At 43.2% G+C, this 17,923-nt stretch overlaps 1 protein-coding gene across 1 annotated transcript in view; it reads right to left on the minus strand.

Moving 5' to 3' along the window:
• The window catches only part of LOC137421197 (voltage-dependent N-type calcium channel subunit alpha-1B), a 394,582-nt gene that overhangs the window by 107,460 nt on the left and 269,199 nt on the right, over positions 1 to 17,923 (minus strand). The window contains exons 27-32 of the mRNA XM_078771756.1: positions 15,721 to 15,780; positions 15,407 to 15,513; positions 14,018 to 14,111; positions 11,830 to 11,990; positions 4,753 to 4,890; positions 4,382 to 4,586 (exon numbers count right to left, since the gene is read on the minus strand). Of these exons, the coding sequence (XP_078627882.1) occupies positions 4,382 to 4,586; positions 4,753 to 4,890; positions 11,830 to 11,990; positions 14,018 to 14,111; positions 15,407 to 15,513; positions 15,721 to 15,780 (765 nt within the window). The remainder of the gene's footprint in view (positions 1 to 4,381; positions 4,587 to 4,752; positions 4,891 to 11,829; positions 11,991 to 14,017; positions 14,112 to 15,406; positions 15,514 to 15,720; positions 15,781 to 17,923) is intronic.

The raw sequence follows: 17,923 nt of genomic DNA on the forward strand, positions 1-17,923 counted from the left end.
ACACCAGAATGTTATACACATACCGCTGTTAGACCCTCCAATGATAGCTGGGTAAGGCATCCAAGCTGAGGGTGTTTTCCGCACCTCCTGTTACCCAGAAAATAATGCTAGAAGTGGAGCAACTCTAAGAAGGAATGAATATTTTGACTTGTTTGTTCTTTCCTTCAAGAAACACGCAGCTGCACAGCAAATCGTTCACTCATCCTCCCCAATGATACGCACGGGATTGTGACATTTTGTTTTACTTGCGAGGGAATGTGAGCGATAACGTTGGCCTTGCTTTTCCCCTCCCCCAATCTTCCATCCCATATGGCACTAAGTCAGTTTGAACGCTACAGGTGGGTTCCACATGCGGTGGAATTATGGGGGAGGAACTCAGTGGCCCAACAGTGAAAATGTGAAGGAGTACTACACTAGAGGTTTGTCTGTGTGCAACGCTGTGCGTGCTTGAGCTGTTCCAACACATCTAATAACTGCTTTTGTGCTGCCCATGCAGGATCAAAGCCAGGTATTGCCACAGCCTGAATAGAGTGGACAGGTGTTGTGCTCCTCAGAGCTTGTGAAGATGGCTTCCATTGTTCCAGACGGTTGAGCGGAATGTGGTGAAATGAAATGACGCAAGAGGCTGGTCAGGACAGCATGGTTCACATTTATATAGTGAGCTAATAAACACAACCGGTCAGAAAGCAAACATCATGCGTGCTCTGAAGGTGATTCCCCACATCAAGTCAAAAGTGTTGTTAAACGAATTATTCCCTCTTTGGGTTGGATCTAGTATTTTTGTATACAGTCAAGGCTCGCGGAGGAGCTAGAACACAGAATGGAACAGATGTAACTAGAACGCGGAGAAGCTAGAACGGAAAAAGAAGAGTCCCAGGCACCAACAGCATATTTGAGGGGCAAAGACAGCAGAGAGGGAGGGCACCAACAGCATATTTGAGGGGCAAAATAAAAGGAAACGAGAAATTATGGAAGAGAAGGATGAGAGCAAGAGGAGGACACAAAGACACAGTGGGTGAAAAAGATGGATACAGCCACAAACTCTCCATCACAGAAGTGGAAGGAAAAGCTGGAAGCCCAGAAAGAGTTTCCAGATGGGGACAATGTGAGAAGGTGGTGAGCAGCGGTCTTGACGCCCTAGAGGTAAGAATGGGATTGAAGAGACTGAGAAAGTTGGATCCACATGTGGGGAAAAAGAGGAACAAATGAGTGGAGGTGAGCAGTGAGGCTGCATTTTGGAAGTTTCACCGGAAGGGGGATACCGACTCTGCAGAAGCCTGGTTAGAGGGATGGGGAGGGGCTAGAGAACAGACAGGAACAAGGAAGCAAGACCTGAAAGGAGGCGGTAGAAGAGAGATAGACTGTCTGCGATGTGAAAGTGATAGGCCTATAGTCTCAGTTTCATCACGGGAGATTCCAAGGATTTTGATAGACTTAGTTTCCATGGCGTCAAACTGCATGAGCACTATATAAATGCTTATAGCATGTGTCATAATGGCAGAGGCACCAGGCCAGAAACTCTATAAAGCTGCAAATATAGCCTCATGGGTTGATCAAAGTTCAGATGTGCCAAGGAAAGACTTTGCATGATGGAGGATGCCGATTTGGCGACTGGCTTTGAAGGCCAACTTTGATTATGTGGATTGCTGAATGAATAAATCTGCTCCATCAATTGCGATCTTTGTGCTTTTTGCATCCTTATTTCATTCTTTTCAGCGTCTCTCTGAAATGAACTGCCGATATATTTTGCGGGATGATAAGCACCCAAACATGATGACATATGTCCGCAACTTCTCACCTGGCCGCTCCTTGGCCTCGGTCTGCAAATGGCCTAGGGTTTCTACTGGGTTGGCCTATTGAGAGGGTTTAAAGCACATAAAGAATGCTCATGCGTGACCGAGCCAGCAGGAACTATTGGAAGTTTGAGCACGATATAAACACGCCCTCAGACCAAGACATACTATATTATAGCCTAATCAAATGTATGTATGAGTGTATGACTTGTGTAGACAGTAGACTGATAAAAAATGTGCCCATAACTTACTCTTATTACCCCCTCCAACCAGAGGTGTGACAAGGATGAAGCGATTCGATTTTGGTGAAGATCGGAATACTGATCCGGATACGAGAGGTTTTAAATATTTTAAGTGATTCTTCATCATTGAGTGATCGGGCCAAAAAAGATATATAACATCTGTATTATAAAAGGAGCTGTGTCTGTCTGTTTGTTTGTCGCGCTATAACTTGAGAATGGATTAATGGATTAACGGATTTCATTAAATCCAACTTCGTTGGGCGAGTTGGGCTTCGTTATCCCTGGTGTTGGGCTAGCGGCTAGGGTGCCGGCTTAGGATCCAAGGATCCTGGGTTCGAATCCCGGTCGATCGCTGAATTAACGCCAGGGGGGTTGACTCAGCCTGTCATCCTTCCGAGGTCGGCAAATTGAGTACCAGTTCACTGGTAATTCCCTGTTTGTCGTTAAAGGCGGCAAAAAGGGTTGGCGTCAGGAAGGGCATCCGGCCGTAAAACATTGCTTCAAAAAGGGGACCGAAAAACAACAACAACCACGGTTCCCGAAAAAGGCCAACCCCCGCTTTGCGGGGAAAAATGGCCTCTAAAGGTGGTTTTTTAAAATTATTTTTATTAAATCCAACTTCGGTGGATTGTTTGTGATCCAAATTTTAAATTTTTTGTTTTGGGTACATGGACACGCGTGTCAAAACTGCAAATGCCAACATGCGACGATGGTTATCCCTGCATAGAGAACAGGATCTCCCAGGAATCCTTCCCCCCCCCCCCCCCCATAGATTAGCCATCGCAGCAAAGATTGATATTCCCGTCAGCGAAGCGACGGGTCCTACTGTATATTCTAGTGCTATTTAAAAAAAGTTGTGGACGACTTACGACTAAACTTGGTCGATGAGTTGGGCGAAAAGAACAAGCCGATGAGATTTTGATTTTGGAATTTCCTGTGGAGGTCTGTGCAGGCTTTGTGTGGTTTAATCTTTGTGTATTTCATCTATCTATAATTCCAGTAATCTCTGTGTGTGTGTGTGTGTGTGTGTGTGTGTGTGTCTGTGTGTGTGTTTGTTTGTTTGTCTGTGACCGCTGTTTCTCGACAACCACGGGTCCGATATACTTGCAACTTGCCAGGTATATTGCTGGGGACCCGAGGATGTGCCTTTTCAAGGTTTGAAATTAATCGGACAAGTAGTTACCGAGCTATGTCCAAAAAACGATTCAACCAATCAGAGAGCAGCGAGCTATCACGTGTGCCGAACGTGGCGAACAGACTCTGCCTCGGACGGCACATTTGAGAGCGTATTCATTTATTTCACGTTGGCAAACTATGTTGGCGTTAAACTATGTTTTAAAACTAATTAAAACTAATTTGCGATTCATCGTAACTGCGATTTGCGACCTTCCGGACAGTGAAGACTTCACTTCCGGCAGCCAATCACAGAACGAGCCGAGCCGAGCGCGTGCGCCATTACGGTTCGTAATTCGATTTCTTCCGGAGAAAATAATAATTTCTCGATTTCTTATGCGCATTATTTCTCCCAATTCAGTCAGAGCGAAGGGCGGAAGCGAAGAGCGTTGTTTTTTTTGTTTACGGGCGTACGGGCGGGGTAGAGCGTACGGGTAGCGTTTTTTTTTTTTTTTGGCAAGGAACGGGCACCCACGTACGGGCATGCCCTAGTAATATAAATTGTGCGAAAGTTTTCAGTTCACAGTACAACTTTAACTTTACCTCCCCCCCCCCCCCCCCCCCCCCCGCCTTCCGATGCCGCCTCCACCCAAGCCGTCTGCCTCCCACAGATCTCCCGATGTCCCTGTTTTCTGCTGTTGTGCTTGTGTGCTTCTCTCTCTCTCTCCCCATCTTGTCTCCCGCTCCCTTTATTGCATGCTTTGTTTGTCCGATTGTTTTTTTTGTTATTGATGTTAGCTCTTACATGAGCCTCGGTTGTATACAAAAAAGAAAAAAAAGAAAAAAAAAACTTTTGTATCATGTATTGTCATAACATTAGCCAAATAACTTACACAATCTAAAAATGATTGTTTAAATGCTATGGTAGTGTTGATGCATTTGAAATCAAGCAGCGCTTTTCGTAACATTTGCAGGGCACGAGGCAAAGTGTGAGATTCTTCATGTTTGACTTGCAAAACAATAGCTTTCTAATCCAACATTAGCAATAACAACTTAAATTAGGTATTCAATAAGTACGTGCATGGATGATGTCCCTCCACTGTCCCAAATAGTAAAGTTGTTTCTTTTTCAGTTAAGGTGACAGAATACATGGTGATCATTCACGTGGAGCCGAGCAAGCACTGAACGACATTGCAGCATAACTATGGCTTGAGAATGAAAAGGTAAAGACACCTCGTTCTTTTCGAGTGAGCACCCAACGATTGCACGGTCGCCTTGCTCTTGGAAGGTAACTATGATGAGAGCCACAAATATGTTCACGAAAAAGAAAGGGAACAGGATGAAGTAGACGACGTAGAATAGAGCGGTGGGAAGCCTGGCGCCGGGACTCGGTCCTCGGCCCTCTTCAGGTACCGAATTCACCGAATGCTGCAACACACTGAGTTCAGATACAAAGTTACTCTCAACAAATTTGCTTCAGAAATAAAATGTTTTTCTTCCTCTCCATTTACCTCAATCACTTCTACTACCAAGTAGGTTATAGGTCACATTATCTTCAACTCTATTTCACAAAAGCAAAAGGCCATTTGGTATGAGATGCTTACTCAGGCCATCCTTCACCAGTAGAGACGGTGAACAGGGTTAGCAGAGCCCAAAGGACATTGTCGTAGTGGAAATCCCAGCGCAACCACTCTCTGGGATGTACATCGACTTCTTGATGTGCATAATCCAAGAACGACCCGCTGCCATAACGCATTGCATAAAAATTATTGGTCTACAAAATGAATGCAACTTACAACACAGCGGTGTATTACACCACTCCATCGTATATAGTACATCACAATTACAGTAGAGTACTCAAACATAGCACAGGCCCTCACATCATTATGGCTATTTGGGATCAGGATCTTATTTATTCCTATGGTTTTATATATATATATATATATATATTGGGGTTTTCTTGAAGGATTTGTTGTCGTGCTGTGATGAAAATTTAATTAGTGTGAAGGATTAAAAGCAGGGTGAACTACAGTGTTTATGGTACCATAAGCCATTGATCATCATCATGTACCATCTTCTAAACAGTGATGGTTATACCAAAGCAGTTTCTCCCCTAGGGTTACAATATGGGATGGGTCACCACTTCGACACAGATGTTTAAGACAGAAAATCCTTGCAACATGTAGTTTCAATGAAAGACTTGAATTCAAACAAGGTCATCAATTAAAAAAGAAACACAAACACAACATGACGGACCACATACTTATCAATAATGCAAATCTGGTGGAAATTTTCACTTCTCCCTCCCCTCACCGATACCCACTTTATTTGCACTGTTCCAAACTTCCCCATTTATAAAGTACTAGGGCATGCCCGTACTATATATAAGCTAGGACGTGCCCGTACGTGGGTGCCCGTTCCTTGCCAAAAAAAAAAAAAAAAAAAAATTTGTGTAGGGGTGTGTGTGTGTAAACATCCTAGGGCGTGCCCGTACGTGGGTGCAAAAAAACATGCGTGCAAACAACAACAACAAAAAAAAACTTTGAAACCACGTGGCAGTAACGACCACAGAACCCCCCCCCTCTATTTACATGAATGGTTTGGTCCATTCGCAACGACCACAGAACCCCCCCCCCTCTATTTACATGCAATGGTTTGGTCCAAAGCGAACGGTTTGGTCCATTCGATGTGATTCGATGATTCGATGTGAATGGTTTGGTCCATTCGCAACGACCACAGAACCCCCCCCCTCTATTTACATGAATGGTTTGGTCCATTCGCAAAGCCCTCTGCAAGCTCTCTGATTGGTTGAATCGTTTTTTGGACATAGCTCGGTAAGTAATTGTCCGATTAATATGAAACCTTGAAAAGGCACATCCTCGGGTCCCCAGCAATATACCTGGCAAGTTAAAAGTATATCGGACCCGTGGTTGTCGAGAAACAGCGGTCACAGACAAACGTACAAACGTACAGACAGAGATTACTGGAATTATAGATAGATGTACATTTGATCCTTGTCTACTTTACTTTACATTACAATGCCACCCCTATACAGTCGTAGCCAAAAGTATTGGGACCCTTGACCTTTTTTCAAATAATGAACCATTTCTTCCAGAAAATTGTTGAAATAAAAAAATGTGTATCCACATGTGTATTTCTTTGGATTGCAGTGGAACAAAACAAAAAAAGCTGAAGAAATACTAAATCTTAGCTTATTTCACACAGAAATCCTAAAATGGCCCAGACAATATCATTGACACCTTTCAGAAGTTGTTGGAAATAATTAGATTTCAAGCAGGTGATTCTCCTTTACTTTGGAGAGTTGTAGGTGCCTACAATATAAAATTGACTCATTCAACCATTTGACTGGAGAAAAGGAGTCATTCTGCTGTTTTGGGTCACTGTGTGTACCTCAATGAGCATGGAGAAAAGAAAGAAAACCAGAGAATTGTTTGAGGAGGTCAGACACAAGATTGTAGCCAAGCATGGACTGTCAAGGCTACAAGTCCATCTCCAGAGACCTTGATGTTCCTGTGTACACTGTACGCAAAGTTATCAGGAAGGTTAAGGCCCATGGCACTGTAGCCAACCTCCCTGGACATGGCCGCAGGAGAGGAATTGATCGAAGATTGGAGCGAAGGATTGTTCGAATGATAGAGAAAGCACCTCGATCAACTGCCAAACAGATTCAAGCTGACGTTCAGACACAAGGTACGACAGTTTCAACTCACACCATCCGTCACCAACTCAATAATAATAATAATAATAATAATAATAAATTTATTTTATATAGCGCTTTTCAAGAAGCCCAAAGATGCTTTGACAGAGTACAAAAAAACAAGTGCAAAAAGACAAAAATCAACAGGTAAATAATCAAAGCAAAAGGAAGGAGAAGGAGAAGAGATAGTCAGGGTTAAATGCTGTGGGTTAAATGTTGAATGCAGTGTTGAACAGGTGGGTCTTGAGTGTTGTTTTGAGTGTGGTGAGTGAGGAGGAGTCTCTGATGGTGTGAGGTAGTGAGTTCCAGAGGGTGGGAGCAGCGATGGAGAAGGCCCTGTCCCCCCAGGATCTGAATTTGGTCCGCATGGGGGGGGGGGGGGGGGTCAGGAGGTTGGTACCAGCAGAGCAGAGGTTGCGGGTGGGAGTGTGTCTGGAGAAGAGGTCAATCAGGTAGGATGGGGCCAGGTTATGGAGGGCTTTGTAGGTCAAGAGGAGGATTTTGTACTGGATTCTCTGGGGGATGGGGAGCCAGTGAAGCTTGTAAAGGACGGGGGTGATGTGGTCACGGGTCCGGGAATGGGTGAGTAGACGGGCAGCGGAGTTCTGAATGTATTGGAGTTTATTGATGATTATTGAGGGTGAACCAAAGAGGAGGCTGTTGCAGTAGTCCAGACGGGAGGTGATGAAGGCGTGGATGAGGGTTTCTGCAGCCGTGGAGGAGAGGGATGGACGGAGACGGGCGATGTTTTTCAGGTGAAAGAAGGCTGTCTCTTTGTGATCTGTTTAGTGTATTTGTCGAAGGAGAAGGTTTGGTCAAAGATGATGCCAAGATTCCGGATGTGAGGGGAGGTGGATACTGGGAAACCGTCAATGTTGAGGGCGAAGTTATGGGTGGATTTGGTGAGCGTTTTTGGGCCAATGATGATTATTTCAGATTTATCATAGTTAAGTTTGAGGAAGTTGATTTGAAGCCAGGATTTTATTTCAGTGATGCAGTTTGTCAGGATAGAGTGGGTGGCGGTGGAGATGGACTTGGTGGAGATGAAAAGTTGGATGTCATCGGCGAAGCAGTGGAATTGGAGACCATGACGGCAAATTAAGTGACCAAGGGGGTTGATTAAGAATCATGAAAGGTGATTCTATGGTAGGAGACGCAGGAGGACCACACTGCGGAGAAAACCTGACTGGAGAGGCCAAAACACACCTGAACAAGCCAAAATCCTTCTGGGAGAATGTCCTGTGGACAGATGAGTCCAAATTAGAGCTTTTTGGTGAAGCACATCATCTCTATGTTTACAGAAAACAAAACGAAGCCTTTAAAGAAAAGAACACCTTCTCTACAGTCAAACATGGAGGAGGTTCATTGATGTTTTGGGGTTGCTGTGCTGTCTCTGGCACTGGGTACTATGGAAGAATAAGGATATGGAAAGGCAAGTTATTGCCAACTGTTACAAATTGTAGTAAAAAAATATAATGTGCTTTCAAAGCTCGCAGACTGAGCAAAGCAATGGAGATGGGACTAGGACGATAAGCACCATCTGTAAATAGTTTTTTGCCCTTAAGTGGAGAGCCCCAGCGCTGAGTGTTGACTCAGCCCAGGGCTAATGCATTTGTCAATGGGTGAGATTGTGCAGGTCAAAGTGGGTTGACCTGTAGGGCCTAAGACAATGGGTTTCTTCTCCTTTGCCTGCGATGGCATCGTTTGTAAAGCCTTTAAGTGGCTCCAGAATAGAGACCAGATGGGCATTGGTGGCAAGAAGACGGAGTCGACCAAGTTCTGTGTTGACCTCTAAATTCCAATCGAATTACATCAACGTAACAGAGATCTACTTAAGGAAAATGCTCCGAGGCTGTAGGAGCAGAAGAGGGAAGCAGGAGGGAGAGGAGAGAAGAGAAGGAAGAAGTCTTCAACCAAACGACGCGTCATATCTTGGTTATATTTTGTGTAACAAGTTCTCTCCAAATTCGGAATAAACCTTGACTTGAATAGAACGAGTCTGAGTTCTTTTTGAGTCTGAGCCTCGTCTTGAGAAATCTCTTTTAGGGTTCAGTTAAAAGTTCCCTAACAGTACCTTGATGTGTGCATGGCATCATTAAATCAGGAGATTACCAAGGAATTTTGGATGGCAATGTTCAACCCAGTGTCAGAAAGCTGGGTCTCCGTCAAAGGTCATGGGTCTTGTAGTCGACAATGACCCCAAACACACTTCAAAAAGCACCCAGGAATGGTTCAAGACAAAACGCTGAACTGTTCTGAAGTGGCCAGCAATGAGTCCCGATCTAAATCCCATTGAACACCTGTGGGGAAATCTGAAAACAGCAGTTGGGAGAAGGCACCCTTCAAATCTGGGAGAACTGGAGCAGTTTCCACAAGAAGAGTGGGACAACGTGCCAGTAGAGAGGTGTAAGAAGCTCATTCATGGCCATCGGAAGTGCTTGACTGTAGTTATTTTGTCCAAAGTCTGTGCTACCAAATATTAAGTCTTGGGTGTCAATCATTTTGTCAATGCCATTTCTTTTTATTTTCTAATTTAAAAGGGTATATTAAGTTCTGAATGAAAAACAAAGGTTCTGTAGCATTAACAGTGAAATAAAGAATTGTGGAGACCAAATACTTTTGTCAATTTTTATTGAAACTTATTTTTCGAGAAAATTGCGAGTTATTTGAAAAAAGTTTCATCTCCCCTTCCTGTTCAAGCTGGAGATCCTCGAGGCAGTGTTCTCGGCCCTGTGCTTTTTCTGGTCTTCATCAATGATCTCTCCGACTCTCTGGAAAATCATCTCTATCTCTTTGCTTATGACTCCATTCTCTGCCGCTCCATTCCTCATCCCTCAGATCGGCAAGCAGCAGCCTCTTCACTCTCTGCAGACCTGGATAATATCACAGACTGGTCAAACAAGTGGAACATGTTTTTCAATCCTAACAAATTTCACACTCTCTCTTAGTCTCCCCGAAAAGACCGTCTGGAAAACCCTCCCATTTACTTTCTCAACATTCCTATTGAGGACGTTCTGTCACTCAATTTCGTGGGTCTCACTATCTGCCATGATCTTTCCTGGGAAAACCACATTTCCAAACTGGCCTCCAAAGCCAGTCGCCGACTGGCCATCCTCCGTCATGCGAAGTCCTTCGTTGGCACACCTGAGCTCCTCATCACATACAAGGCTTTCATCCGCAGCTCAATGGAATACTGTTCTCCCCTCTGGGCCGGTGCTCCTGCCTCACACCGAGCTCGGCTTCACGCTGTTGAAACCAAAGCTTTCAGAATCATTGGAATCTCCCGTGATGAAGCTAACTCCGAGGGCCTTTCACTCACTCACCGCAGGCAGGTTGGTAGTCTTTCTGTCTTCTACCGACTCCTCTCCGGCCTTGCTCCCCCAGCTCTCTCTGGGCTCTGTCCCCCAAATATTCCTACAGGTCGCACAAGATCTGCCAGGAACCCTCTTAAGGTTAAACTGCCAAAATCAAGACTCTCTATTCATCTTCACGCTTTCATTACTCTTTTCTCCCGCCTCTGGAACAAACTCCCTCACTCTCTTCAATCGCACACCTCCCTCCAGGTCATTAAACAGCTGTTCACCACCATCTCTTATCTTCCCCCATCCAAAACCTTGATCTTCTCTACCCCCGTTAATTCAAATCAGATCCACTTCTTTGAAAAACCGACTTCTTTCCTGGAAGTCTTAGCAGTGTACACGTTTTTTTTTTTTAACTCTCCCCCCACCCCCCTTCACATGCCTCCGCCCCCCCCCCCCCCCAAGTCCTCTCTCTCCCACATATCTCCCTGCTCTCCATCTTGTTCTCCCGCTTCCTTTATCATATGTTTTATGTTTTATGTGTCAGTTTGTCTTTTTTGTGATCAATGTTAGCTCTTACACAAGCCTCGACCTTGTATCCAAAAAAAAAAAAAAAGAATTGCAAGGGTGCCAATATATTTGGCAACGACTATATCTGTTTAAATTTATGCAAAACAGAAAGTAGTGCTTTTTTTTTTTCAATAACAGAACAGAGCAGTAGTTAAGTTGAGAAATATCTTTTGGAAACAATTACATGGAAAAAACAGTGAATTAAACAAGCCCTTCATTGATAAGTACGTACATTTACCAACTCTAGAACTAGTGATTTTCCACGATCATGGAAACCGGACGGAATTTACGGAGTTAGTAACTTAAAACGGAAAACTGAATCTGACACAGAAAGAAGGGAATGTAGTAAATTACAGAAAAAAGTCAAGATTAGGTTACATTACAAATAAATTATTCACTATATTGTCATATTTTGTGTGTGTGATTCTGAAAACCCTTTCCCACAACAAAATTACAAAAAGTAGTAAAAATAAAAACACCACTTTTCGATACACAAGGAGTAAGTACCCTCGATACCCGGAGCAGAAGCACAGTGGTTGATCCGCTCGTGTCAATCAGAGCTGCTTCACATGAGCGTCGCTGTGAATCTAGATATCTCGATTGCTACAACTAAATACTGAATAAGATTCCATCTAACATGTTCCAGGATGGTCCCGGAAAATATGATCGCCGGCAAAAACAAAATGTCAATCGTCACTTACAGATCTCCTGATGTCCCTGCTCTCAAATGTTGTGTTTGTGTCCTTCCCCCTCTTTCCCCATCTTGTCTACCGCTCAGCCTATTATATGTTTTATGTGTCGGTTTGACCTTTTGTGTGATTAATGTTAGCTCTTTCACGAGCCTCGATGTATACAAAAAAAAAAAAAAATGTGTGCAACTTTGGAAAAATATTAATTTTTATGGCGTAAAATCGTAGAAATATGGATGAGATTGTAAACAGGATATAAAAATATTCCACCTTTTGATATTAAACAGTGAATGCCTTAGTGAAGTTTTGTTCAGCACACAACAGTTTCTGATGTCACGTGACACCATAAAGTGGATTAGGTGTTCGATTAGGTGATTGAAAGGTAGTGTTCATCACATATGGTACCCGCATTCAACTGCTGTTTTCTTGGACATGTCCGAGCAGTAGTAAAATCGTCCTTTGAAGAGCTGAACAGCCATGACCGCGAACAATAACATAAACAGGAAGTAAACCACCATGATATTGGCAACGTTTCGTAGGGAATTCACCACGCAGTCAAACACTGCCTGCAATGGAAGGATATCATGAATTAATGTCATCAAAATCCTCTACGGTTATTAGAAACATTCAATGTGGATGAAGTTAAAATCAATGGGACAATGAATGATCGAGAATCTACAGCATCCATGACAGTTTGCTATGCTTTTGATGTTATGGTGAAAATTATGAGGATGAGTTACATTTTGGACATTTTAACTGGAGTTAAGACATAGCGATTAACCCCAAATGCAAAACAGTCTGCAGATGGAAAATGAGGAATAGTTAGCATCCGCACTGTTTCTTCTCAGCAAATTTCGGATGAGCAGCTTGTAAAGTTTAATGTTTCAATAATTAGTTATATATATATATTTTTTTTTACAAAATCTAAGGCTTGTTGCACAGCTGCCACACACTCACATGGGCACACAGACGAACATACACAACAATATTTAAGAGTGTTAGAGGAGAAAAACATAGCAGAGATCTTAGGGGAAGTAGAGCCACTGATCGATAGCCACTAATAACCGTAGGGAATACTTCTCGGGTACTCTGGGTACCAGCGACATCACAACAATGGCGTCGCTTTTCTCACTGCATTTAGCGGGGTATTTCCGAAGGAAATTTTTTTTCCTCCCCATGGATACCAACCGATGGGGATTGTTCGTGCTCTTAACCATTTAAATGCTGAGCGTCAAACAATGAAGCAGCACGTACGATTAAATAAAGGGTCATTGGTATGACAGGATTTGAACCACTGACCTCACAGACACAGAGCAGACGCAGAGCAGATGCTCTAACAGTTACACTATGAAGTCGTGATGTAGAAATGGCATTTTGAAGCACAAATTTAACACCAAGTCCAAAATGTTTTTTTTACCTGCAACATGTCACAGGTCTACAAGAGCTTTGCGTTGCTGTCGTTGTTGGGTTTCTTGTCGGAGGTCGATTTTTGGAATGTCACCAATTGTTCAGACAGCTGCCGTAACACACCCACATCTATCACTTCACTCCACCCACCATAACCACGAGACAAAATGATATGGCAGCCATCTTGGTTTTCTGGTGGGCCTAACACATTAAGCCTGTAGGCCTCCGCTGATTATACACTGCCCGGATTTGTTGCATCAAATTCCTATTGGCTTTGTTTGGGTTGAGTGTTATTCATGAAGAAGGACCCCAAAAAATCGAATCATATGTAAGGTTTAATCAAGGCAGTCAGAACGCATGGCATCAGGTAATTTTTGAGTGGCCCCATATTTGGGTTAAGCAATCTGTGACCGTTTGACGAATCAGCTTGTTCTCATTTAACCCTCTGGAGTCTACGAGCCGATTCTATCGGTGTCACGCATGCGCCGAAATGTCTACAAGCCGAATTTATCGGTTCTAACCGCATTCAAATTTACCACGCAATTACAAGTGAATAGTAGACTCCAGAGGGTTAACTGTTTTTTTTTTGTTTTTTTTTTGTATACTGTATCGAGGCTCGTGAAAGAGCTAACATTTACTTCACAAACAAATCAACCAGACAAACAAAATATATAAAAAGAGGGAGCGGAAGACAAGATGGGGTGGCAGAGGGTGACATGGATAAGAGGTGTCGAGTTAATTTTTTAAATAGCGCATTAAATGTATGTTTCGCAATTGCTCTGTTCATCTTTTACGAGTGCTTTAAATACGCGTTACGAGTGATTTAAATACCCAATCGGCCCGTTACTGGATTTAGTTGCAGTTTGTGACCATACTGCTTGTCAGGTTGTCATTTTTTATCGAAGAGGTGAATGAGAGAGGGTAACATAGATTGACAAGTTGCCAGATGGACGAGGAGAAGACAAGGGTAACACATGCACGCATGCGCAGGCGTGTGCAGACACACACACACACACACACACACACACACACACACACACACACACACACACACACACACACACACACACACAGACACACGCACACGTTTGCTCGTATCATCCATATAATTTTTTAAAAGGTCTCCCACCCTAAGATTAATAGAAAAACAAGACAAAAAAGGATACAAAATAAGAAATATAATAACCTTGAGCTTGGGCAATCGCTTGATGGTCTTCAGAGGTCTAAGGACCCGAAGAACGCGCAGTGACTTGATGGTTTCAATGCCCCCGTTTTGTCCACTGTGCATGCAACACAATACAGTACACAAGTTAACACATCAGATGGCGAGTGACGTGAGAATGTCACATTTGACGTATGCGTTTGACTCAATGTGGTGTTAGGACGGGTAGGCACCTTCTGTCCAATGTTTTGTGATCGAGTGATCGTCTTTTGAGATGATAAGTACTTCTGGCTCAAGTCGGTCATCTGTTGTGCGACCACTTGTACTTTGACACATATCCTGTTGTTTAAACATGTTGCTATTTTAAGGAGTACTGGATGAATGCACAACTATCTCACTATTGATATTTGGGTGAAGGAGCTAACCAACTCAGCCTATAGGTGACACTTGTCCATTTTATAATTCACTGGGAATAGGTGACACATGGGCATTTCATAATTCACTGGGAATCACAAGGAACTTCAATGCAGCCATTAGGCCCATCAAGCCTGTGCAATCCTGCCAATACTAATCTATTCCCTGGGTACCTAAAAAATGCAGTTTAAAACAATCCACTGTCCCTGCTGCCACCACCTTTCCAGGGAGACCATTCCATGCATTAAACACTCTGGGTGAAACAAATCTGCCGCAATGGTTGCCCTTTAAAAACCATACAATCTGGCTGAGCATATAAGATAATGTCAAGAGCTCTTCTGTGTTTCTCTATCTTTTACGGAAAGATTCCCCTTTATGGTTTAGTGCCTGTCTGTCAGGTTAGAGTAGAGTGCTCGTCATTGTGCAGTTTGGTTCTGACTCTTGGGCTGACTGCAAACTGAGGGACTGGTGCTTCACAGGAAAGGATTTGCATCAATGCGTGTGCCGTCCAACAGGTGGGTGACAAGTTGATGACTCATTATCTGGTTGACTCGGTGATCTCAAAGATCTCAAAGATCCCACAGTCTCCTTCAAATAAGAATCGGTGAGTTGTTGTCACCACCTCAAAACAAATTCCGAATTACTGCCCTAATGTACAGGTGCGTCACATCAGCAGCACAATCGGACCTCAGGAATGATGCAACAAGCGGGTCGAATCTGGAATAGAATCCCTATCCAATATGCATATCCGTAAAGGGAAATCCACAGAACAACTCTTTAGGTCTGAGTTATTTAGCTAATAGTTAAAAGTATAAAAGTCTAAACAGGACAAGAGACCATCACAATTCACCACTCTTAATGAGAGCTTTGATAAAAAAGTTTAAATTTTACACAGGTCTACACAGGTGATTTCTCACGGTGAAAAAATAACCCATTCCGAGGGACAAAATATCCTGAGCATCAGAGGTTCTGCAGTCGAGAGCGGTGTGGAGTACTTACGAGAAAGAAAATGCCACAAGAGCTGCCATCACAACCACAAAGTCAAGGATGTTCCAGAGATCCCGGAAATAAGCCCCACGATGACAAAACAGGCCTTGGTCCACCATCTGGCCAGGTACATCCATTCAAAAGGTGTGATCATCTTTAGTCCCAAAATACTCATTTCTGATTACAATTGGACACCATATTGGTTCATAATACACAACCACCAACAATACAACCGGATACAAACACTTGATCCCAATAAACATGAGCAAACATCACCAACGTTCAGAACGCGATGGTAAATCATATTCACAACTTGTAATCTTTACCTTGACAATTAATTCAAAAGTGAAAACCGCTGTAAAGACGTAATCAAAGTAACGAAGAACCTGGAAGAGACAGGAACAAATATCAGTATCATCTTTCCCTCTTTCTCGTCAAACTAACATATCCTGGTAGTCATGCGATGGTAACTACGAGTAAGCATTGCAAATTGGAATTGCTGGATATTAAACTCAAATGACTCAGCTGTATATTCACTAAAATAAACGGTTTCTGGAAATCATTGACTCTTTTGAACTCATTCATGCATTACCTACAAACTAAAAAAATAAAAATAAAATAAAATAAAAGAATATATATGTATATACATTAATACACACACATATGCAGTCGGACCTCAACAATCACGGCCCTCGCATATTCGCAGTTTAAAATTATTTAAATTTTTTTTCTTCCTTTTAGACATCAGGGCTGGTCTGCTCTATCCACCGCCACCGATATTAATTCAGCCTGGAAATTCTTCCACAGAAACCTGCTCTCTTGTATGCACAGATTCATTCCATCTCGTCTTCAATAATCGTACCCATCCTCCCACTCTTGGTACCCTGAATCCTGTGGTGAGGCCGCTGCTTTAAAACAACTTGAATTCTCCTCCTGGAAGGCAAATCCAACTGAAGACAACCTTAGATCATTCCGTAAAGCTCACAACAGGTGTGTCTACTCTATAGAGAGCCAGAAAACAACATCTGTCCAATCTCAAGAATGAGCTTTCAAACTCGTCTCCCTCCTCTAAAATCTGGTGGCACCTTGTCGGGATTTGGACCCTTTGCCCTCTCCATGCTTTGACCCCTCAGGTATCTGAAGGACACACGCAGTCCCACCAACAACCCCCTTTTAGAGAAACTGCCTAAAAACAGAACCACTGCTCACCTCCACTCATTTATTCCTCTTTCTCCCCACCTGAGGAACCACCTTCCATACTCTCTTCAATCTCGCTCTTCCCTCCAGGTCTTCGAGACAGCTGTTCACCACCATCTCGAGTCATCCCCCATCCAAAATCATGATTTTTTTTTCTACACCTGTTAAACCACTCCCAACCCTCCCACACATTTTACTTATGTATCCATCTTGTCCACTTGTCCACTTGTCCAAGCCTGGTGTTGGCTTAGCGGCTAGGGTGCCAGCTTAGGATCCTAGGATCCTGGGTTCGAATCCCGGTCGATCGCTGAATTAATGCCAGGGGGGTTGACTCAGCCTGTCATCCTTCCGAGGTCGGCAAATTGAGGACCAGTTCACTGGTAATTCCCTGTTTGTCGTAAAAGGCAACAAACAGGGTTGGTGGCAGGAAGGGCATCCGGCCGTAAAACATTGCTTCAAAAAGGGGACCAACAAAAACAACAACAACCACGGTGCCCGAAAAAGGCCAACCCCCGCTTTGCGGGGAAAAATGGCCTCTAAAAGGTGGTTTATCCATCTTGTCCACCCTCCCTTACCCCTCATCGTTACCTGCATCACTTGTGTGTCCGTCTCAGTCTATTTTCTCCCTCCGCTCTGCTGTTGGCATTTCCCCTTTCTCCTGCTGTTCCCTTTGTTATGTTGTGTCCGGATTTGTTTTGTGTCATAGCTCTTCCACGAGCTTAGACCTTGTAAAGAAAAAAAATCCCCCTCCCCCATTCAAACAATGCCCCCACATTCACGGATTTTACATTCGCGGTATTTTCCAGCAACGTATCCCCCGCGAATGTCGGGGTCCGACTGGATGTACATGTACGATTGAGATGAGGAATAGACAACGAAGAAAACAAGACACATGTAAATGTGACAAAGTATTGATATAATAAGTTATGTGCACATAATTCCACATGCGTAATTTCCACCTCTGCAAAATACAGGCAGTACAGTATAATTAAAGCTTGTTCCCATGGAGAAGAAGGTATATCCAGAACTATGTGAGAGTTAAACAAAACTGGAAACAGGAAACGACATACAAAGTTTAATCGTAGTTCGGTTATACTTATGTCATATCGTTAGTGTAAGTATGGTGCATGTGGGACCTCCATATATGCAAATGTAAATCATTCGTTTGACAAATGAAGCTCGAAAAGCCAATGCTATGCACCAATATTATAATTAAACTAAAAAGTTACAGCACATATATATATGTATATGAAAAGGATATCACCAGATAATCAATAAGCATCCGTTCATATATCTTTGTTGTTTGTTTTTCATTGGTAAAACGATGAGCTA

Source organism: Myxine glutinosa, chromosome 2 (genome assembly GCF_964187855.1).
Source record: "Myxine glutinosa chromosome 2, kmMyxGlut1.1, whole genome shotgun sequence".
Taxonomy (NCBI): Eukaryota; Metazoa; Chordata; class Myxini; order Myxiniformes; family Myxinidae; genus Myxine; species Myxine glutinosa.